Source organism: Ambystoma mexicanum, chromosome 3p, assembly GCF_040938575.1.
Source record: "Ambystoma mexicanum isolate Mex_15411 chromosome 3p, UKY_AmexF1_1, whole genome shotgun sequence".
Taxonomy (NCBI): Eukaryota; Metazoa; Chordata; class Amphibia; order Caudata; family Ambystomatidae; genus Ambystoma; species Ambystoma mexicanum.
The window spans coordinates 742,807,702-742,831,551 of NC_090925.1; the positions used below are offsets into that span (position 1 = coordinate 742,807,702).

The following is a 23,850-nucleotide window of genomic DNA, read 5'->3' on the forward strand; positions in this document are numbered from 1 at the left end:
AATAAAGCCAATGGTAACTTTACATGGCCTGGGAGACAGTAGTCAGTCCCAGGGTATGGAGTCTATGTTTGGGGGTCACTATGACACCCCTGTGTTACTGCACTGAGGGTGCTGTGTAACACATACACTAAAACAGATGATACCCTATGGAGTAAAAGACCACATAGCCCATAAGCACACAATAAGTCAAAGACATACCTAAAATAACGCCTAAGAGTGGGAGGAAAAGAGTCTCACTCTTAGCAGGAGAAAAAAACAAACCCCAAAAATCCAGCAAAGCTGCTGGGGGACTCACTAGGTTTGGGAAATTAGCCTTTTGGGAAATTAGCCTTATAAGAGAATTCTCCCAAACAGCAGACAAAGAATGATGGTCTGGATGGTTGCCCGGAGCGATGCTAGAGGTTAAGATTAATTCTAAGCCTTCCAGCCATCACCTCTTTTGTTTTTCTATAGTCACCACAAGTGGGACAGGTATGCCTTGATGTGGGTTCTGTCCCTGCTGGTCCTAGAGAGCCAAGCTACACCTTACTGGCGACGCGGATACATGTCTGTGGTTGTTTGAGGTCTTGTGCATAAGCCAGTCAGTCATTCAGCTTTATTACAGCGTTAGCCAAAAAGCAACAAATAATACAATAACATCTAAAAGGATGTATAGCATGACTGAGAATGATTAAAATACAAGAGCAAGCTCACAGATAAAATCGATAAAACATTAAGTAGACAATTGTGCAAATCTGAAGATCAAAGATGTTATAAAATCTAAAGATCACAGATGTTATAAGGTATAACAGTGAAAAATTAGCAACATTCGTAGGTAGTGCAAAATCAAAGACTAATTAAAGGTGGTTCATTACATCACACGTTTTACTTCGCTTTAACCATGCCCTATGAATATATTTGTATCGTGCATAAGCGATGTGACCGAGCAGTTCGTGCTGAACTGCCAATTATGGGGTGGGACCAAGCCTGATTTGCATTTGGACTTTCCTGTTTCTAAAATGGCTTGGCAGACGAAAAACAATGGCCTGGAGAGTTACATACAGCGATGCCAGACGCCAAGATCAATTCGAATCCTTCCAGGAATCACCTCTTTTGTTTTGCTAGATGCTCTCCCTACAGCATTTGAAATGAGAGGATTTAGGGGATCAGACCATGGTTCAGTAATTATTCTCTCTGTGAGGAAAAACATTCTATGACAGAGTGCTGAGGGTGTGAAACAAGCAAGTGAGGTCATTGGGCATTACATATGTAACTGCTGGCGTCACTTCTGGTGTAGTGGAGTCGATGGCACCAAATCAAGCTGGCGAGGAGACACACTGCGCCCCCTGCTGAGCAAACATGTTTTATGGTAGCTCAAATTGGGAGTAAATATCTAAGATGAGGAATCTGTGGGATGAAGCAATCATTAGAAAGTGGAGGGTACTATTAGCTCCAATACCAAGTATTAAGACAGGTCCTACTGTCTCCAATCTAAGGGCTCAGTAGTTGCTCAAGTTACTAAGATCGCCCTTAGGACATGGAGCCCTTGGACTGGAGAAACCAGTGCCTGCCTTAACACTCTGTAATGAAGCTAACAGTATATTCCCTACTACTCCCCATTATGTATGAGGGTATTAGGAAGGCTCTTTTTAGCCTGAAATCTGCCTCTCCACTCGATGGTGTCCCTTTACATATTTTAACAGCTCTACCCAATCGAGTTACAGGTATGCTAACTGAAGCAGTTCAGTACTCTTTCTCTAGGGGGCGTGGTCCCTCCTGAGTTGAAACATGCAGCGGTTCTCCCCTTGTTCCCCAAAGCACCGGTAAATTATAGACCCATATCCTTGCTTCCCGCCATGATGAAGCTGATGGAGGCAGTGATCACTCCTTCATTTCTGGAAGAAAACAACTGTCTTCATCCCTCTCAATCCGGATTCCGCCCCAAGATGGGGACCGAATATGTGATGATCTCCCTGCTTGATGACCTTGCGTTGCTTCAAGACCGCGGAGAGACTGGAGTCCTTATTCTCCTTGGTCTCTCCGCGGCCTTTGATACTGCGGAACACGAGATTCTCTTGACCAGGCTCGAACAGGCTGGCATTTCAGGATCGACTCTTGCCTGGTTTCGTTCTATTTTGGCAGGACGCTCCCAAACTGTCTCTTTTCAGGCCTGGCATTCCTCTAGGGTAGACCTACTGTGTGGAGTCCCTCAGGGGTCAGCTCTTCCTCCCCTCCTTTTCAATTTGTATGTACGGCTCTTGGCTGACCTTATCACTGCATGTGAAGTTCTTTTTTACTCCTATGCAGATGATACGCAGTTTATATTCCACCTTGACTCCCCACAGACTGCTCCACCCGAAAGGCTACGAGACTGTCTCGAGAAAGTGGGAATTTGGATGGCAGCCAATTGGCTGCAATTAAATGGCAGTAAGACAGAGGTGCTGGTGGTGGGCCCTCAGGAGAGAGACCATTTTTGGACCTCTCAGTATTGGCCAGATTCCCTTGGCCCTTGCCCTTCCCCCTGTGCCTCTGTAAAGAGTCTTGGGATCAAACTTCTCCCCAACGGGTCTCTGGAAGCCCAGATTTCTGCCATCTGTGCCGGGTTTGGGAGATTAAAAGCTCTAAGGAAATTCTCCCCTTGCTCCCTGCTGAAAATTGGATAACCCTGGTGACATCCACTGTAATTAGTTCATTGGATTACTGTAATGGCATTTATCTCGGTCAACCCAAGTACCAGATCCAGTGGATGCAGGTTTTTCAGAACGCTGCGGCTCGTTTGGCACTGGGGGCCCCCCGTTTCATTCCTTCACTGCCTTTGTTACACCGTTTGCACTGGCTCCCTGTGATGGCTTGCATAGAGTTTAAGATTTTATGTGTAGTTCACCGTGCCTTTCATAATGTGGGCCCCCACTTTCTGAAAAATAAATTGCAAAAATATTGTCCAGCGAGAAATGTGAGCTCCAATTCTCATCAGCTGCTCAGGATTCCCAAATTCTGCCGGAAACGTCTGGGTGGTCGCTCTTTCTCTATGTTGGCACCCAGTTTGTGGAATGCCCTCCCTGTTAATCTAAGAACTCTGTCTGATTATTTTTTGTTCAGGAGAGTCTTGAAAACACATATGTTTAACTGTTTCCTTTCTTCTTGTTAACTTGTTGGCATTTAGTACTGTGAGCCTGCCCCTCCTTGTTTAGCGCCTAGACGCCCTTCTGGGCCTTAGTTGCGCGGTGTACATTTTAAATATAAATAAATATAAATATGCTCCAATTTTAGTTCAGGTGAAGTGCCTATGACATGAAATACATGTTGACAAATGGAGTGACTTCAAATAAAATACCATCTAGGGCACATGAATAATTCATGACTTCAATTTGATTGAATGATAGCTTTTTCCAAAACATTGAAGTTTTGCACAGAGGAAGGATCAATGTCCGCAGGCTAACCACTTGCTACCTAAAATTCATTAATTCACACTATAGAACTAATTTACAAGACTTCACAGGAACCCATTATCCCTTAAAATAGACAAGATGGGGATTATGACTTTGAACAGTAGTATCCCTAACCTTAAGTCTAATGATGCTAAATATGAACAACAATATCCTTTATCTTATTGAGTATGAGGATATTGAACAGAAACAAAAAGATCCTTTATCAAACAGAAAATGAGGGTGATTTATAGTAAAAGAAGCATGCCGATAATAAGAACAGCAGACTGCCATATTACCCAGAGTATGAGTATAATGAATAGGAAATACTGTCTAGCACACCTCACTACATAGAATATTAGGATGATGAGTAGGAATATCAATTTAGATTACATTGGGAGGCTGAAGGACCATGATTAGCGACATGAGAATTTTGTAAATTAAGAATAATAAATAGGATTAGCCATATCTCTTAATTTAGAGAATAAGACGTTGTTGACTAGGAAAAGCAGCCTCTCCTATATTACACCATAGGAGGACGCTAAATAGGATTGCACAAGTCACCTTAGAGAGTATGAGGGTTACAAATAATAAGGACAGCAGTTTCCCTAATCTTAAAAGTATAAGACTGATGAACTGGAGCTGTGACACTAATTTTCGTGCTCATGAAGAGTTACAACAGCAGCGATCTGTAATGCTGTGCTTTATGAAGAATAGTGATCATGATTAGGAAGAGCAGCATTCCTTAGTTTAGAGTATGGAGACAGTGAATGATAACAGAACCATGCCATAAATCAAGTGTTGATGCCTAGAAACAGCAGCAGAGAATGACAATGAAACATACCAGTAGCAGGTTCCATTAGCTTACAGAGATTTAGGACGATGAAAAGAAACATTTGCATTTGTTAATGAAAAGACTAAGGATTATAAATCCAAACAGTGGCCTCTTATCTTCAGATCACATTGATGATAAACAGGAATTGCAAACAAAATGTTCAGCCTATTATGATGCAGCAGCAATGATCAACTTACAGAGACTAATGAATCTGATGATATGCAAATGCTTACTAACATAACATAACGTATCAGTACATGATTAAGAGGGAAATGAGCTCTCAATGGTTTAAAGTGTATGACAATAATAAATATGAAGGGCAAGCCTTACCTTACGCTGTATGACGATCAGAAACAGGTGTTCCTCCAGTACATAACAGACTACAAGGCGCACGGATAGGAACAGCAGTATCCCTTAACATGTAGAGCACACTGAACAGGAATGCTGAGCCCTTACCTTACAGAGTATGGCTGTAATGATGAGCAGCAGGAGCAGGCCTCCGACAGAGCTGCCAAGTATGATTTTAAAGTAGTCCTCTGGGACAATGATCTCCACCTGGGTTGAGACCTGGAGGGGTGAAGCAGGGAGTTTTTTCAGTAATTCAACACCCATAAGTAATCACACATGCAAAACCGAAAAGCAATCAATGTTAAGTTATCAAATGGGGAATGTCATAGTATCTATATGTCTGAATGGAGGGGGCGTGGCTTAAACCCATGGAGTGAAGCGCTCTTTCATCAGAGCATCCGCCACAATCCTGCATTAGATCCTGCCAAGAACCGATCAACCTGAAATACTGATGAAGCGAGCATATCTCCAAGTGTGGGAACAGGTCCTGCTGCTCCTGAACGCAACCCCAGCGAAAATCAGAGCCCCCCCAAGTGAGGAAACGAAATGCAAAGGAAACGCGCCCTGCAGCAAAAAATGGCAGACGGAGCTGCCAGTCGGGGCTGTAGAGGGGGAGGGGCGGTAGTCCATTGGTCTGCCTCCTGACTCGTTCGGAGCCCTACAGAACACCACCGCCCTAGAAGTGTTCGCCTCCCGGGCCAAAGGAGACGGCAGGGGTGCGCAACAGAGGTCTGGGACAGGCAGAGCTGGATCCCACTGTGTGCGTACTGTGCGGGAAGAGGACGGTGGAGATCCAGCCCTGCACTGGTGCGTGTGCACTGCGGGGGCTACTGTGCAGTAGGTGAAGGAGTGGAGCCGATGGGAACGAACGGGCAGGAAACCAGCCGGGACCTGACCACAGCCAGCCCTGGAGGCTTGTGCGCTGCAGCGAGAGACTTGAGGTGTTTCTTGCGTCTGGCCCCAAGATGTCGGAAGCAACGAGCCGCAACTGAAGAGCGGGTCCGAAGAGGACCGCTGACGGCAGCAGTGGCGGGAGGCGAAGAAGGAGCCCGTGCGCTGCGGCCCGCCTGGATCGGGAGGTGAGGCACACTTAACACACAGACAGCAGAACAGCAGACAGCTTGCGGACTACGGCCCTGGCGTGCTGCACCACACCGAAGCCTCGGAACAGCGGAGGTGGCAAACAGAGCGAGGGACACCCGGTGCAAAAGAAGCTCCGAGTCAGGAGCCACTGGGCGGGGGGAGGGGAGGAGCACGCTCTGCCAAGGAGGTGGAGAGTGAATTGCACAATACGCACTGGAAACAGCGGGAAATGCATAAGGCCCCCACATCCACAATGCAACATTGCCCACAAGCAGACCTGACCGCGAAGAGGGAGGCAGCCACATGTTTTAACATGAGGCAAGCACCCGGAGCTACGCGGGCCCGAGACCGCTCGAACAACGGGTGCCAAGGACAGTGGCAAATAGACAAAACTGGGACCACCTTAAAGTCCCTGAAACGGGGCCCTGCACTACGCTGCTCGCGACGGCCGACCGCAACGCCCTGCATACTACATCAGCTGGGGCCCGAATGCACGGGGCCGGCCACCATAGCCAAGCACCGGCAAGGCAAACAACGGGCCTGACGCACCTGAAGAAGGCAGTAAGTGCCCCAAACTGAACCTGAGGACAAGGACGGAGGTGAGGTAAGCGTGTGAGCCTACACCCACGCAATTTGAACATTACAGTATCGGCTAAGGGGGACGAGCAGCAACTGCGGACCCACACCCTGAGGTAGCTCCATGTACACTCTGCCTCACACATGAGAGCTGTGCCCCCACAGAATTAAGCCCGGGACATGAAACATAGTCACAGAGTAAATCAAGGAGTGAGCCCTGAACGTCTTAGAGGGACCCCCACACGTGAGGGGCGCTGCACAAGCTGGCGAGCGGCAAGACACACAGATTGCATCCATCATAAATCTAATGCAGACACTGGTGGCAGCAAGCCCGCATGACACAAAGGGGCCACAACACAGCAGCACAAAGCACTGAGATCTGCCTTGACACTGCACGCTAGGACCAGCAAAGCGGGCACCCGGTCCTAAAGACGCCCTGAGCAGACGACTGGGCTCCAGGGGCCCACAACAAAGCGACACTGCACGACAAGGCAGAGTCCCGGGAATTCGAGACCAAGATCCAGAGAGCAAAACGCGAGAGCACACGACCTACACACTTGAAACAGGCGCTGGGCAGATCGAAAGAACCTACAGGGGGACATCAGCAGCACAAGCCTGCAGTGCGTGCACGACCAACCCTACACCCTAATCCTACTTTGGTTGCAGTGCAATCATGCCAACATCAAAGAACAAAAAAGACGCCACGATCTTAGACTCCTTCAATGCCGCCAAGCAGAAAGGGCAGGCGCACAGTAGTCAGGAAGCACCCACAACACAGATAGACAAGGAGACCGCCACCAAGGACGGCCAGGTGCTGGAAGCAATAGCAGCTCTCAGAGCTTTCATCGACACCAAGATAGAGGAAGTTAAATCTGACGTGCAGCTGACGAGGCAAGATGTCCGCAACCTCACCGAAAGGGTCGCTACTGCTGAAACCGCTAAAGAACTAGAAAAGCGGCTAACAGAGCTGGAAAGGAAGAACGCGGCACTAGAAGCCCGAGTGGAGGACGCAGAAGGGCGCACCCGCCGCAACAACATACACCTACTAGGGATCCTGGAAGGAATGGAGGGATCCAACCCGACGGACTTTGTGGAAAACATGATTCTACAGGAAATTGGAGCAGAATCATTGTCACAGGGGTTCGTGGTAGAGAGGGCGCACAGATCCCTGCAAAAGAGACCTCCACCAGGATCGCATCCACGCCACATGATAGCAAAGATACTAAACTTTCACGACAGGGAGACCATCCTGAAATTCTCCAGAGAGGGAGGGGGGATTCGCCGTGACAACGCTAATGTAGCCATATACCCGGACGACACCACCGCAGTGCAAAGAGCAAGGAACTCGTTTGTGCCAATCAAGTCCAAACTAAGGAAACTGAATCTGAAGTACATGCTAATGTATCCAGCCAGGCTCAAGGTGCTCTATAAAGGATGAGCCGTTTTCCTGGAGACACCAGAGGCGGCCGCAATGTGGCTGGAACACAACAACTTGGACGATGGCCAGGAAGCAAATATGTGAACAATAGGTGGTCCGCAGGCGGAATGTGGGCAGACGGGACCTGCCAACAGTAAATAGGATAGTGAGCGACACGGAGCAATAAGACACCTTGTATTACCAAATGGCGGGAGCAAACCTGAACCCTTGATCAGACCGAGCAAATGCACCCCAAGGATTGGTGAGCGTCGGCCAGTTGCTGACGCACCACAGCCCGCACGCCAAAGCCCGGATGGGCCAAGCAGATGTGGGGGTGCTTGAGCGCCACAGTTGGAAAGTGGCAACTGAGTGAAGTTTGCTAGTTTTAGTTTGGTTTGGAAGTTGTGACGGTTGGAACCCTACACGGAGCAAGGTATGTGATGAAAAATGTGTGAATGCGACCCTACACGTTGGGGCCGGGGGCGGGGCTACCTGGGAATAAAGCAGTGGGAATTTGGGGAGGGCGGCTAAAGATCGGGGGGGCAGGAGGGAGGGGGGAAGGGAACTACAAACTGAAATGGCCAATGAAATCAGAGTGATGACCTGGAATGTTCGAGGCCTGGGAACATAAATGCGAAGGAACCGGGTGAAATCCTTCCTTAACAGGAAGAGGGTGGGCATCACATTGCTCCAAGAGACCCATCTGACTAAGAAAACCATGGTCGCAGTAATACAACACTGGGACGGACAGTGCTATGGTGCCCACTACTCCAAAAATGCCAGGGGAGTGCTCTTTTAGGTAAGCCCAGCAATCCCATTCAAACTACTGAGCTGGGAAGCAACCTGGAGGGCAGGTACTTGATAGTAAGGGGATTCATAGAGCTGACGGAGATCTCTATAATAAATTCATACTTCCCCAACCACGGGATCCCAAACACCTAGACACACTGGGGGCCAAGCTAGCCCAAAGCCGAGAGAGCTTCATCATATGGGGTGGAGATCTCAACTGTGTTAGGGACTGGGAAATGGACAGGTCTAAACCGACAGCAACTAAGAATGACACCGCAACAGGGGCGCTAAACACAATGGTGGAAGCCCTGGAGCTGGTAGATGTGTGGAGGGAACAACACCCTGCAGAGAGAGGTTACTCTTACTACTCATCACCCCACTCCCTGCACACAAGAATTGACTACATATTCGTGGCCAAGGGACATCAAACACAAATTGAACTGGCACAGTACCTGGGTAGGACAATATCTGACCACTCGCCATTGCTGATTAATTGGAAAACCCGGGGGCCTAGACCGCCTATACCACAATGGTGCATGGCACCAGACACCCTAACAGACCCGGCCTTTACTGAAGAGCTGCGAGACAAACTAGAAGAATACATGGAAAAGAACGTAGGCAGCGTTGAAAGATGGGGCACAGTCTGGGAAGCAATGAAAGTAGTGGTGAGGGGCGAGGCCATTGCGAGAGGGGCAGGCATACGGAGGACACTGAGAGCCGAACTAGACAAACTGGAAGAGGAGATAAAACACAAAGAGTCAAACACAAGGGGAACAAGGGAGGAGGAGGTGGCACTGGCTAAAATGAGAGGAGATTGCCAAGATGCATGGGGGAGGCTTGCCAAGTTCGATTACTCGGCAAAAACCGAGAAAGAACATGCCAAGGGCGACAAGCCAGGCAGGCTGCTGGCCTGGCTGTGCAGGAGAGAGCACCCACGATCTCCGACTACGGAGATCCAAGACACTATGGGCACTACACGCAGGACGCAGCCAGAAATTAATGACACCTTTCGAGAATTCTACTCCCGCCTGTACAGCCACGACCACCAGGTCCCACAAGTAGACATGCTTAACACCTTGGATGAAATAGGCCTTCCCAACTTAGACTCGACACAGCAGGAAACTTTAGAAGCCTAAATAACAAGAGAGGACGTTACAGAGGCAATACGATCGCTTGCCTCTAGCGAAACACCGGGAAGCGTCGGCCTCCCTCCAGAGTTCTACAAAATGTATGAGGCATCCCTTACAACGATATTGCTCGAGGTTTTCCAGGAGGCATACACTAGTGGGGAATTTCCAGAATCTATGAGGGAGACCCTAATTATACCAATATATTTTAGGAAACAACACCTGGATGCTGGCACCTGGGTCGGGGGTGAGGGACACCTGCTGTCACACTACGCAGATGACGTGCTGCTGTATGTGAGAGACCCACACCTGAACGTACCGGTGATCCTCGACATACTTGATAACTACGCAAAGGTGTCAGGGACCCACTTCAGCAAAACCAAATCCTGCATATTTCCACTAGCAGGGCTGAAAGGGAAGGAAGTGGGTGAATTACCTCTGGTGGGACTCAAACGGGAGGTGGACACATTCAAATATTTGGGAGTGAACATCAGACATACGCGGAGCAAATGCACGAACACAACATAGCAAAGGTGGTCCAGGGATTGAGGAAGTCCATGAAGTTCTGGTCGAAGCTGCCACTATCACTTTTGGGTAGGGTGGCCATTACCAAAATGATTATCCTCCCGAGATTACCTTACTTCTTCAATAACGTGCACTATTACTTAAGTGCATCCTTCTTCCGCTCCTTGGAAGGGCTGCTTCGAGACTTCTTGTGGGGCACAAATCGTCACAGACTCCCGCTAACAACTCTATACCTACCCTATGACAAGGACGGGGTGAAATTACCAGATCTTGAAAGGTACTACCTGGCAGCACAACTCAGCCACGTAACTTAATGGTTAGCTGATGAGTCCACCTCGGAAACTGACCTATTGCAACACCTAATTGCTCCCATCAGAATGAAAGAAATACTGTGGGTGAAACAAGGGGGCCAGAAACACACTCCACTAATGATAACACTGGGCAGGAGAGTCTGGAGGAGAGCACTTAACCTACTTAAACTGGCAGACCCCTACTCACCGGAGATGCCAATAGCAGCGGACACATGCAAAGACAACACAGACATGGCTATAGCAAGAAAATGGGAAGAAATAGGGATATACACGTGGGGTGATGTTTACGAAGATGGGGTCTTCCGCAAATTCGAGTCATTGCAGGAAACGGAGGGGCTGCCGGGCGGGCAATTTGTCTGGTACCGCAGAGTCTGGGAAACAGCCAAAGAAAGAAGGGAGGGCTGGCCAGAGGAACCACAGGCAAACCCATTACTGACCCTGATGTACAACCTGAATGACGGCTGGAGGCTGACCTCCAGGCTCTACTGTATGCTGATAGATATACCCAACCCCAAGAGCACAGTACTAAAGGAACAATGGGAGAGAGACATAGGGGCAACCATAACTGAGAAAGAATGGGAAAGAATATTAGGCTTCCCGAAGGCTGTATCTAGGAACCAACGCTTCAGGCTGATACTGCTCACTTTCTATTTCTTCCGCAACGGAGTGGGAGGCTCTGCTCTCCCCCAGCTGGTCATCTGCTGTTCCCTTTCCTTGGGCATACATGCGCCGAGATGCTGCCTCTCCTTGAGGTAGGTGCAGCGTCCTGTGTTATGGCTCCTGTTGGGATCATCACCACCTTTTTTGAGGCCAAATGTGAACAAAAGTAAAAAAAAAAAAAATTCGGAAAAAACATCCAAATTTGTAGCGCTTTTACCGCGCTTTCCTGCATTGCTCCTCTGAAGATCCTGGGACCTGCTGTTTGTTTAATTTGCCTTTCATGGAACTTGGCAGCATTTCATTTGCCCTCACCATGCGCTCCCTTCAAGATGGCCGCTCGGGTGGTTGCTGTGTGTGAGACAGTGGATGCTAGCTGCCTGGCCTGCCCCTCTCTGCCATTGGTTGGTGCCTTCCTCATCTGCACAACTGGGGACCGGCAGGCGAAGCCGGCCCACGCTCCAAAGGCCCACTTCTAAGGCCCCTGTCAGCTTCCTGTCCGCAGTACGGAACGCTTTCGTGATGCCACCACCCCACAATCACCTTTTCGAATCTCTACTTGGGCCCCCCAGGTCACGCAGCCCTGAAATTGGACTACTAAAGCCTCTCCTATTTGCCACAATGTGTCTTTCTGTCTCTTCCCTCTATCCTTCACTCTCCCCTCTTTCTGCCCTAACTGCTGCCTCCTAGATTTATTTCCTAACCTTCCCCCCCTCACACTCAACTCTACTCTTACCTCATCTCACCAACCTTCGGACCAACTTACCGCCAATAGCTCTAAGAAGAGTGTGTTTTTGAAAGTCAAATTTGCGTGTGATTTTGAAATTCAAATTTGGGTGTGTTTTTAGAAAGTCAAATTTGGGTGTGTTTTTAGAAAGTCAAATTTGGGTGTCTTTAGAAAGTCAAATTTGGGTGTGTTTTTAGAAAGTCAAATGTGGGTGTGTTTTAGAAAGTCAAATGTGGGTGTGTTTTTAGAACGTCAATTTTGGGTGTGTTTTTAGAAAGTCAAATTTGGGTGTGTTTTTCATTGCATTTTTTCCCTTCCACTTATCAGCCCAGTGACGCTCACCTGCCTCTGTCTCTCAAAACCCCCTGTCTCTACCTACCATGGCTCTATCGGTTTCTCCCATCTACTCTAACTGCTTTACTATTGACTATCCCTCCCTTCTCACTAAATCTGGCAAGAAGAAATTCAAAAAGGACATCTTGACTTCCAACCCTGGTCTCCCCATCGCTGATACCTACTCTAGCGCTTCTGCCAGACAAACCCTCACTGACATCCTCTTTGCCGTTCCTTCACCTGACCTTTGGACACCTCATATGGTCTCTACGCTCTGTCCTCTATCTTCCTCTTCCATTAATGGCGGCACCCGCTGGGAAGTCCGTATGGATTCCTTTGACTCCTCCAGAGTCTTCATTTATGTCTACCTAAAGGGCACTGTCATGGTGCAAGGCCCTCAGGCCACCCTACGTCTCTTTGACAGTCGGCTCCCCATCCTCATCAATTTCCTCCCTTCTCCTGCTGTCCCACCCCCACCTCCCTCGGCTACCTTGTCTTCCACTTCCTCCCCTGTCCCCTCTCTTACTCCCCCTACACCTACGCAAGACGTACCTCAGCCTTGTACCCCTTCTTCAAGGCTGGCAACCTTCTTCATCTTGCCACTCTCAACCCTCGCTCTGCTGTCAAACACTCCTCTGACATCTGCCACCTCCTGGAAGAACTTGACCTTGATGTCCTCGGTCTTACCGAGACCTGGTTCACCACCAGCTCTGTCCCGAGTTTTGACACTCTCCTCCCTGACGGTTACAAGATCCTCTCAGGACCCAGATCCACCTGCCCCGGAGAAGGTGTTGCTCTGTTCTTCCCTGCGTCGATTGCTCCTTCTATCATCCCCACTCAGACCTATTCCTCTTTCGAATGCCTCGTCTGTAGGCTCTCTCTCTCTCCCAGCCACTCCCTTACTATTGCTACTCTCTACCGGCCCCCTGGCCAAGTCATCTCTTTTCTCTCTGAGTGGGCTGACATCTCCTCAGCCCTCTTGGCCTCTTCCTCTCAACTTATCCTCCTTGGGGACCTCAACATCCATCTTGATTCTCCCTTTTCTCCATCTACACTCTTTCGCGACCTCTGCGATTCACTCTCCCTCTCTATCCTTCCCTCTGGCCCTACTCACTCTGCTGGCCATACACTTGATGTCTTGATCTCCTCTGGCCTCCCCCTTTCTACCCCCCTCATCACTCCTCTCTCCTGGAGCGACCACTCCCTTCTATCCTCTTTTCTTCCCATCTCCTCCTCTCCAGCCAAGCCTACCCCAACACTGCCACCCACCTTCTCGGACATCCGACCCATGAAGCGCGTGTCAGTCGAGGCTTTTGCTGCCTCCTTCTCACCCCCTCCTCCACTTCAGACTGACTCTCACCGTGACTGAGCCCTTTCCCTGCTCTACTCCTCTATTACTGCTACCTTTGATGCTCTTGCCCCTGCCTTGAGCCCAAAGCTAAGTGCAACACCTGGTTTGACTCTGACCTATCTTCACTTAAACGAAAGTGTAGGGCGGCTGATAGGAAATGGAGGGCCTCTTGCTCATCCCCTGACAAACTGGCCTGTCGCCTTCTCCAAAGGCAATATCGCCTCTCTGTACGAACCAAGAAGCAAGCTCATATTCAAGCCTGTGTTTCTGCAGCATCTAACAACTCGGCCGAACTCTTTATAATCTGCAAGGAGCTAGCCAACCCTGCCACAGTATCCACCTCTCCTCTCGCCTCTCAGGCCCTTTGCAATGACCTTGCCTCACACTTTATCTGTAAAACTAAGGACATCCTGTCCACACTCTCCTCCTCTCCTTCTCCCCTCCCCTTCCCTCCTCTGCCTGCTGATCCTCCCTCAGATTATTCTCCTCCTCCCTCTTTCTCCGCCTTTCCTCTTTGCTCCCCTGATGAGGTTGCCCGACAAGTCAGATCTATGAAAGCCTATTCAAAACAGGTTCATTCCTGTTCCTACAAAACCATTAAGGACCACATTGACACCCTTGCACCTGCCCTTGCAGACTTCTGCAACCTCTCCTTTGCCTCTGGTTCTTTCCCCTCCCCCCTGAAACACTCTATTGTGCATCCTCTACTCAAGAAACCCTCAGATGATCCCTCCTGTCCAGCTAACTATCGCCCCATTTCCATCACCCCCTTTCTGGCTAAACTCCTGGAAAAGCTTGCAATCTCTCATCTCAACCTTCATTCTGACTCTGTCAGCTCACTCCATGATCACCAATCTGGCTTCAGAGCCTCCAGAAGTACGGAAACTGCTCTCCTGAACATCCGTGAAGATCTGCTCTCCAACCTTGACTCTAACATTCCCTCTGTCCTTATCCTACTTGATCTCTTCTCCGCCTTTGATATGGTCAACCACACCATCCTGCTCAATCGTCTCCGTGACAACCTTGGCATCACTGATCAGGCTCTGGCTTGGCTTACCTCATTTCTCTCTGATCGACCTTCCCAGGAACAACTTGGGTCCTTCCTCTCCTCTATCCCCCTCTCTACCTGTGGTGTTCCTCAGGGGTCTAATCTCTCGCCCTGGCTTTTCAACCAATATTGGCAACCCTTGCCTACTGCATCTCCATCTTCTGCTCCATCTTCCAATGCTATGTTGACGACACACAACTCATTTTCAGTCTTCCCTCTGCCACCTCCTCTTCCTCCCTCATCTCTGACTGTCTAATCGCCATTCAAAATTGGTGTGCCGCCAACGATCTCTGTTTAAATGCTAATAAAACTGAGATCCTCCTCATCGGCACACCCTCTCCTTCCTTCCCCCTTACTCTCTGGCCATCCTCCCTCGGCCCTCCTCCTGCACCTACTTGCGAAGCAAAGAACCTCTGGGTCATCTTTGATTCCACACTATCCTTCTCCTCACACATCTCTGAAGTCTCAAAAAAAATCTAACTTCTTACTACACCTGCTCAGAGGTACCTTTCCCTTCCTCTCCTTCCCACAGAAGCTCACTGTCTCCCAAGCTCTGATTCTCTCTAAGCTGGACTACTGCAACAGCCTCTTTCTAAAGCTACCTGCCTCCACCCTCCGCCCTCTACAGCTAATCCAGAACAGAACTGCAAGACTTGTCCTTGGCTTCAAGCCCCGGGATCGTATCTCTCCAGCACTGAAATCCCTCCATTGGCTCCCAGTGGATGCAAGGATTACATTTAAAACCCTTTCCATTGTCCACAAGGCTTTCTGGGGCCTTGGTCCAAAATACCTTCAACTATCCCTCCGTAAATACCTCCCTTCTCGAGCCCTTTGCTCCTCTACTTCAAACTCCCTCAGGGTCAGTCGCTTTTCTAAGAAATGTGCAGGGGGCAGATCTCTGTCCTCGACCGGAGCCTCCCTTTGGAACGGCCTCCCTGCCACCCTGAAACTGGAGGAAAACCATCTACGATTCCGGAAGCTCCTTAAAACCTTCCTCTTCGCATCTGCCTTTGCCACTCTCCTCCCCTGTTGATCTGCCTTCTCTTCTCAGCATTGGCTCACCTGCCAACGGGGCCCCCTTGACTCAGTTACCTGCCTTCCTGGACATCCTCCGGCACTGCCTCCCGGCCACCCCTGCACCGGGCCTGTTATCTGTACCCTCGCAGGTCCCCCCACTCCTCTCCTGCACTTATCAGATGTTACCCTATCTGACTTGCCCTGCACTGTGCCCTTCACTGGCTGCACTGCTCTTATCACCATATTTATTCACTTATTTATCCACTAACTTATTATTTATCCTATGCCTGCACTTCTTTGCCCCCCTCCCTTTTTCTGTTGCACTTCCTCCTTTCCCTTTCCCATGCACTTGCAGGTTCTCAATGTCACTGGGCCTAGTAAGATCGTTTGTTTTTGTTTTCTCCCCTGCTGCCCCTCCCTTTGCCTGGTCGCGCTCTGAAACACCTGTGTATGGGTGTGATATAACTAAAATATCATATCATATCATACAAATGAATGTGCTGTACCGCACATATATGATCCCGCATAGGATAGCTATGTTTAAGAAGGAAGCAAGCTCCCAATGTCCACAGTGTAAGGGCGAGGATGCTGACATGCTGCACATGTTCTGAGGGTGTATGAGGGTGCGAAGCTTCTGGGCGTGTATAGAGCAAACATGTAGGGAGGCCGGAAGACAGAGGTATGAATGGTCTTTGAAAGAGTGTCTGCTAGGTGCCTACCCCCGGATGAGCAAACACAAGCATGTGGTCAGGTTCATGGATCTGGCATGTATACTGGCTAAAAGAACTATTGCCATGGCCTAGAAGGCGGCTGCCGGGCCGCAATATGCAAAATGGCGTAAGGAATTTGAAAAATGGTCAGAGGCGGAGACTAAGGCTTGGGTGGAGGGGGGCGAACAGGTCGGATGCAGATGGCACGGACAAATGCGCGGCATGGAAAGCGCTGATCTGGGAAATGTTCCACCCATCCGATGATATGCCCCCATGTACACCCCAATCATGACAAGAAACACTCGAGATGCGCCCAATCGACTACCCCCTGACAATAAACAGCACTCTGCAACAGGAACATTGTAACTGTAACCTCAGCCCCAAACACTGAAGCGCCTGACCCGGCAAAGATCAAGCACAGCACAAGCACGTGTAGGAAGTTGTTTGTTAATGGCTGTTTGTTGTTGTTAGTTAAATGCAGGCATGTGATACACAAACCAAAATGCATGATTGTAATTATATAAATGCCAATAAAAACATTTCAAAATAAAATCTATATGTCTGAATGGAGATCCAAACCAGGCCTTCTCCTCATTAAAAGTGATTACAAGTTCTCATATTCTTTACTTGGAAGGAATTGCATTGAAACAGCATTAACACCATAACTTAATGTGTCTGTATTATTTTTGACTTGATAATAGCAGTTCTGCTGTGGACTTGCAGAGTCATTCTCTTGTTGCCCTCAATGTCAGGACCTGGAAGGGTACTGTTTCATACAGATTAAGTAAACACTAGCAAGACTCCACTAGTGACCATCATGCAGTGATGCTTGCAGCTTCTCTCTGAATTACATTTTGCTACACAGGTGCAAAAGACAACATCTGTGGATTGCAAATAATACCACACGTTTCTAGACGACTCTCAATGTGGCATTAGGCTCTGTGTGACTAGTTTCGGATAATTTTCCCCACTCCAACCAGTTGCTTCGAGGAAGACAGAGAAGTTTGAAATGAGGCAAGAGGACTTTGGAGTGGATAGTGGTGCTCAGAACTTTTTCAATTGACAGGTCCCTGTGACGAAGTCCCCTGTCTGAACAGACTGGTGGTTGGTGCAGTAGGAAGGGGTAGTGTGCAGCCAAAAGCTAGGTGATTCTGTGCCTAAGGGCGCTGCTGGAATGATCCCCTGCTACCCACCATATGCCATGAACAGGAAGCAGGGGTTCATCACATGGAAGTGCCAAGGCCCACTATCCGTTTACCGGAATCAATTAGGAGGTAATCCTGCTTTAATATTGTTATCAACCTGGAACACCCTATTCTCCAAGTTGGGAGATGGGTATCGGTGATGCATATCTCAGGGAAAATCCTTCTGGACACATGCTGACTGCGTTGGAGGAAGCCATCCGGTATATGCTTGCACACATGCCCAAAGGGGTATAGTTTGCCCTGCAAAGCTACCATCTCCTAAATGCTTGGCTCGCATTATATAGGTACACAAATCAAGCCTAAAATGGTCTTACAAGCTTCAATCAGCTCACACCATGGAGACACAGGTGGAAGGTGTGGGACCCCAATTTAGACTAAAAAGCACAAGCAGTTACCCAAACACCTCACAAGGTTTACAAATACACACCTAAGGCCCCTGCTGCTAAGGGAGGCTTCCACACGGGTAGGGTCTGGGTGTTACAAGCAGAGAGAGGACCGCCATGGGGATGGATTAACCAATTCCAAGTCCCATATCAAAACTAGGGATGGATTATAGTTTTGATGTGGGGCCCGGGCTCTCCTGGGCAGTCCTGCCTCAGCTTGATGCTCCAGTAGCAAAATCTGTCGGGTTTTAGTTAATGGACTAAAAAAAACGCATCTTGAAAAGAAAGCACAGATGGCTAATTGCCGACTTTCCCTTCTTTGAAAAATCAAGCTTCTTGTTCCAGCTGAGCGTTTTCGTTCAATCATATAAGCGTTAGTTCTCACATACATTGAGGGGGGAATGCTTCTGTATTAGATGATTCTAATAAATAGGACTCTTTGACGCCTTAAGTCTGCCTTACATGCAGTTGCCCGACTTGTGATCGGAGTTTTGTTTTTTCAAATTGAGCTCTTATTTTATGCCAGCTTTCCTTCCAAGCTGAAATGTTCCAAAATGCAGTTGGTTTTAGATGAACATGCAGCAAAGACACTTTACAACTTAATATTCCAAAAGTGTTGAAATCGTGAACGTCTAAACAGGCTCTTTCAACCAAGATTTTGGAGCTGGCTGTCCCATAGATTACCCCTGGTGCCCTTTGTGTTACTCTTTTGTAAGGGCCTTAAGTCATCATTGTTCCCTAAATAACTCTATGTCTAGACGTTTAACTGTTTTCAGGACATTTGTTCAATTTGGTGTTTTGTGCAGCAATGTCTTCAGGTGAAGTTCGCGCAGTATAAAATACTTAAATAAAATTGAATAAATATATACATACATGCAATTTGGAGAGAGAGCTAAAAACAAGATTAGCCTACAATAAAACCATCTAACAGATAAATCACTTTTTTAAAATGTATTTTATACTGTTGTGATTTAGCTTACATGAAACGTTACACAACATTAATTTCATAACAAATAAAAACGAAACAGATACATAAAAAATAGAGTCCATTTCATACAATTCAAGTACAATCAATCATATTTAAAAATCTAACCAATGCTAAAATAAGAGACTCGTTTTCACCCTACTTAAGTCGAGACCACAAAATCTCCTTAGAGGTCTCAGAAGAGAAACTGTCACCTTCCTTAGCAAAGGCATTAATTCTCATCGTTGTGAGTGAATGGCAGTCCATGATCCAGTGTTTAGTTGTTTCCATTAAGCGGGTTGAATCACAGAAACGGTAGCCCAAGAGCGGGTTATCTCCTAAAACGGGTATGCCACAATGCTTTGTCCTTTCCATGGACTTGATTTGGTTCAACCTAAAACGTAAATATGTTGCAAGGAAAGCATTTTAAACAGGGAGATAGACTGTCCAACTTTCTAGGGAAAGCAGCATATTCTTGGTAAGAGGTATATGAGCTCAATGCCTCCACCGTCAGTCTCCAATCATCCCTATACAGTTTGTGTTTTACCGCTTCAGGATTGCCTGCTAATTCCAATTCTCTCTAACAAAGAGCACATCCCTCCCTTAAAAGAAGAAATAGATTTTAAAGAGGAGTTTACCAAAATCTGATAGAGATCCCGAAAAAGGGATTTATGAGGGGGAGACAAAATCTTATGGTAGATTGACAATTGCTTCCACCGGAATCTAGCGTTAAGTGAAATCAAGTTCAACTCATGCCGGATAATTGCGCAGGGGATAGAGCTAGTAAGGCCAAGCACGCTTTTCCAGAGCGGGTCCTGCATAGAATCCAAACATGCCCCAAGAGTGGAAGATGACATATCCAAAGTGTTCAATATTACAGGCTCTAGCTTCCCTAAATAATATTTTAAGACTGGAAGACAAGAAAAGCCACATAATGTCCCAAAAATCTGTTTCATGTGCGACACTTGGGGGAGTAATTTGTTAGACAGCATATCTCGCCACTCCTTCATCGAAGCAGAGTTAGTCAACTTGTAGCCCAAATAATGGCGTAAGGGCACCTGCTCCACCCTTTCGGTCCCCAAGGACCACCACATGATTTTGGGCTTCCTAGTGGACGCAATGACCACCACCTTGGATTTGCACCCATTTATCGTCAGATTGTTTTTTGGGGTATAGAGGACAAAGATCTTCAATTTCTGTTGCGGCCCCTGCAGATTCCTAGCAAATATGATTATGTCATCCGCAAAGGCCAACAAATAGATTTTCAAGTGACCAAGTTTAACTGGCATCACCTCATGGTCTGACCATAACTCCTCAATATCCTGAAGGTAAAGATTAAAAAGAGTAGGTGGCAGGGTGCAGCCCTATAGTCATAGTAAAGATGACTATAATAGGTAATGCGACACAAAGAAGTGAAGTATAAGTATAAGCCCCAAATTGGTGGAAATAAGCCTCGAAACTGCCCCTTCCTTGTTTATCCGAATCCTTAGCATAGTATATTGATGCATTAAGGCAATTGGCCTCATTATGACCCAGGCGCTAAGTGTTTAACGGCGCCTTAAAAGGCTGTGGCGCCGTTAAACACCTAGCGCCTAATTACGAGGTCCCTTTGTGGGACCCGACCTTAACGGCTGGTTTTACCAGCCGTTAAAGTAGGGACCCGCAAAGGGACCTTGGTGCTAATTACGGTACCACAATTTGCGGTACCGTAATTAGCGCCTTCCCCATTCCCGTTGAGCCCTATGGGGCAAAAATGGGAATGGGTAAGGGTCATGGCGGCATGGGGAATTACCGCCCCACCAACCTCGGAATGGGGTGGTAATTCCCCATTCCGCCATGGTGGACTCCGGCATGGACCATGGTGCTAATAGCACCATGGTTTAGCGCTGGAGTCCTAATGAGGCCCAATACGTTGTATCAGTTTCCCAGGTATATTGAGTTTCCCCATTTTGTCCCATAACATTTGTCGATTGACAAAGTCGAAGGCTGAAGACAAGTCCAGGGAGGCCATATACATGCTGCTTCCCTGGGAATCCTTAGCCTTATGCCACAGGTGTTTCAATAAAGTGGCATTCAATGACGTGCCCATCTGGCTACGAATACCCACCTAGAATCGTGACAAGATGTTATTTTCCTTCAAGAAGTTGTTTAAATCTCTTAGAAGTAAGATCTTCTAAGAGATTTACTTCTAAGAGTGGAAAAAACTTTGCTGGTGGAGTCAATCACAGCAACAGGTCTAAAATTAGCCGGATCACTAGTATCCCGCCTTTTAAAAATGCGGATGATAATAGACTCTGCCCAAGAAGCAGGGAGAATATGTGACACATAAATGTCATCAAAACACGAAAGGCGGCAACCCATCTGGGACGGGGGCGTTATACGATTTCAATTCATTGATAGCCCATATTATATCGTCTTTGGCCTAATGACATAGGTCAGATGTGTCCAGTTTGTCAACCCAAGCCGAGGCTTGGTTAGATTTCAATTGAATATTAAATTTGTTGGAATAAAAGGAGACCCATGAGTCTTGTTGTATAACATTTGTCATACGATCCTCCCCAGCCTTGGACTTCTTGTTTATCAAAGGCCAAAAGTCTCTAGAATTGGCTTTCACCAAATTCCTCAGCATTGTTTGGTTGTCTCTTAATGAGAGGTCACACTGATGGATTTAATCAGATTTGTATATTGTAGACATTCCTGCCTCTTGAGTTTAAGAAACTCAGTGATGTTAAGCCCCCTCTTTTTCAATATACTGATAGTGCGCTGTTCTAGAATATTTAAATTTTTTATTTTCAAATGAAAACAATGTAGATATGTGTTTTTCCTATGCATGTCAGACTCAAAAGAGATCCTTTGAATACAGTCGATAATACGTCTGTGAATAGAGAAGTTGGACATATCCCTGGAAAGTCGCCCGTCCCCCAATCCGACACAGGGCCCTCACCAAGTACTATTAGGACACTGAGTTGAAGGATTTCTCGGCACCTAGAGATGCCGCCACCGCCCCGGCCCGCTGATCAATCTGGGAGATAATGCCAAAAAAGTCTACAGAGGTTCAAGGCTGTAGATCTGGTCAGGACACATCCCGACTGAACAGGATGTACTAGATCTACCATATAGGGGAGGAGTCGAGACATTATGACCTTCGCAAAGATCTTTGTATCCATGTTTAGTAATGATAGTGGTCGGTATGAAGTGACCTCATTCTGCGGCTTCGCAGGTTTCAACAAAACAGTAATAATTGCCTCATGTGTGGACTGCAGGGGGACCCCAGTGGCAAGAGACTCCTCCCATACCGTTACCAAGTGTGAATAGCACTGCACTCCTTAAACAGCTCAACACCCAGCGCATTCGACCCGTTGGCCTCACTGGACGCCAGAGCTGCGATGGCACTAGCTATTTCATCTGTAGTAACTGGGGCATCTAGCGCTAGACACGCTGCATCCGGCAGTACTGGGAGATCAATACCTCCCAAATATTGTGCTAGCTCCTCTTCGAATGGATTGTGTCCTCCCACGTATTCCTCATCTTTTATGATAATTATCTCTCCAGCTTCAGCTGCTTCGGAATTTTTTTTCAACAGAGGGCGCTGTGTGCATTGTCGTTGAGTCGATGTCTCTCGAGGGCCTCCGTTCGACGGTAGACGTCATCATCAGTATGAGTAGCGCACGCACTGCCCGTTGACTTTAGTTTCATTTTTCCAAGCTAACGCTTCGAGAGAATTAGGGTGCGCTTCAGGGAAAATAGTGATTTTAGTTTGAAAAATGTCTTCTTCGTCGACTCCATCGACGGAAAGTTGGGCTTTAATAAGTACCAAGACTGTGGGTTGAAGATGTCGATCACCGATCCCCACCGCGCTTGCCTGTGGTGTCTGGGTTCTGGGCACCGTACCTCAGACTGTGGCTCCTGTCAAGTGATGACCGAGAAGGCTCTCAGGGAGCGTAAAGGTAAATTGGTGGTAGAGAGCTTACCTTCGAAGTCACCTTCGAAGAGGTCAAAAATGACTGATGAGTCGAGGGATTCTTCCCAATGCAAAAAATGAAAACGGTCTTAATCGAGAAGTCGTTCGCGCCATTCTTCGTCTTCTTCTTTGAAGAAAGTCAAGAAGAGGAGTCATAGGCCACCTTTGACCTCCAGTGATTCCTCAACAGAGGTAATCAGGTGTACTACAAAATTGGATTCCCCTGAAAAATGGGATGCATTTCCTAGTGAAATGCTTCGAATCTTCGAGAATGCGGCTTCGACCCCCTCGAAGGACAAGCAGAAAAGCCATGCCCCAGTCGCTCCGCATAAGGACGACAAAGGGAAGTTGAAGACTAAGTACCTCATTACACGGTAGGCGGTAAGGGTTTACCGGTACCGGTATTTTAGGTAAGTCAGCCCAAGCAGTGGGAGCCTTACCTTCGGCCGCTGATTCAGCCGCCTCTAAACCACTCTGAGGCCTTGACTCACAAGACCATGGTGGGAGGCAGATTTACCCAGCATCTGAATGAATGGTAGGGCATTACTTCAGATGCTTCAGCACTGGAAACTGTGGCCCAAGGTTACTGCCTTCCTTTTCAAAAAAGGCCTCAGGATCATCCACCGGGGAACAACTCTTTCAAAATTCCGGATCCGCTCCTTGTGCAGGAAATGTTTACCCTGCTAGAGGAAGGTGCAATAGAAAATATGCCTGTAGCGGAAACGAACAAGGGTTGGTATTCCTCATACTTTCGGATTCCCAAAAAGGACGGAGGATTGAGACCCATCTTGGACTTAAGAAACTTGAACAATGTTCCTCAGGAAGGACAAGTTCAAGATGGTTACCCTTTCTCAGATCCTTCAGGCTCTCCAACTACAAGACTGGTTGGTATCATTGGACCTTCAGGATGCTTACTTTCATGTGCCAATCCATCTCAAGCACAGAAAGTACCTGAGGTTCGCGGTTCTAATTATCGATTTAGAGTTTTGCCATTCGGGCTGACCTCCGCCCAAGGGTTTTCACCAAGTTGATGGTGGTGGTGGCAGCGAGTCTCAGGAGAGGGGGGATTCACGTCTACC

General features: G+C 47.8%; 1 protein-coding gene across 4 annotated transcripts in view; it reads right to left on the bottom strand.

The window, feature by feature from the left end:
• The window catches only part of ITGAL (integrin subunit alpha L), a 1,445,000-nt gene that overhangs the window by 16,511 nt on the left and 1,404,639 nt on the right, over positions 1–23,850 (bottom strand). For all 4 annotated transcript variants that reach the window (XM_069651639.1, XM_069651640.1, XM_069651642.1 and 1 more), the window contains one exon: positions 4,696–4,806. In XM_069651639.1, the coding sequence (XP_069507740.1) occupies positions 4,696–4,806 (111 nt within the window). The remainder of the gene's footprint in view (positions 1–4,695; positions 4,807–23,850) is intronic.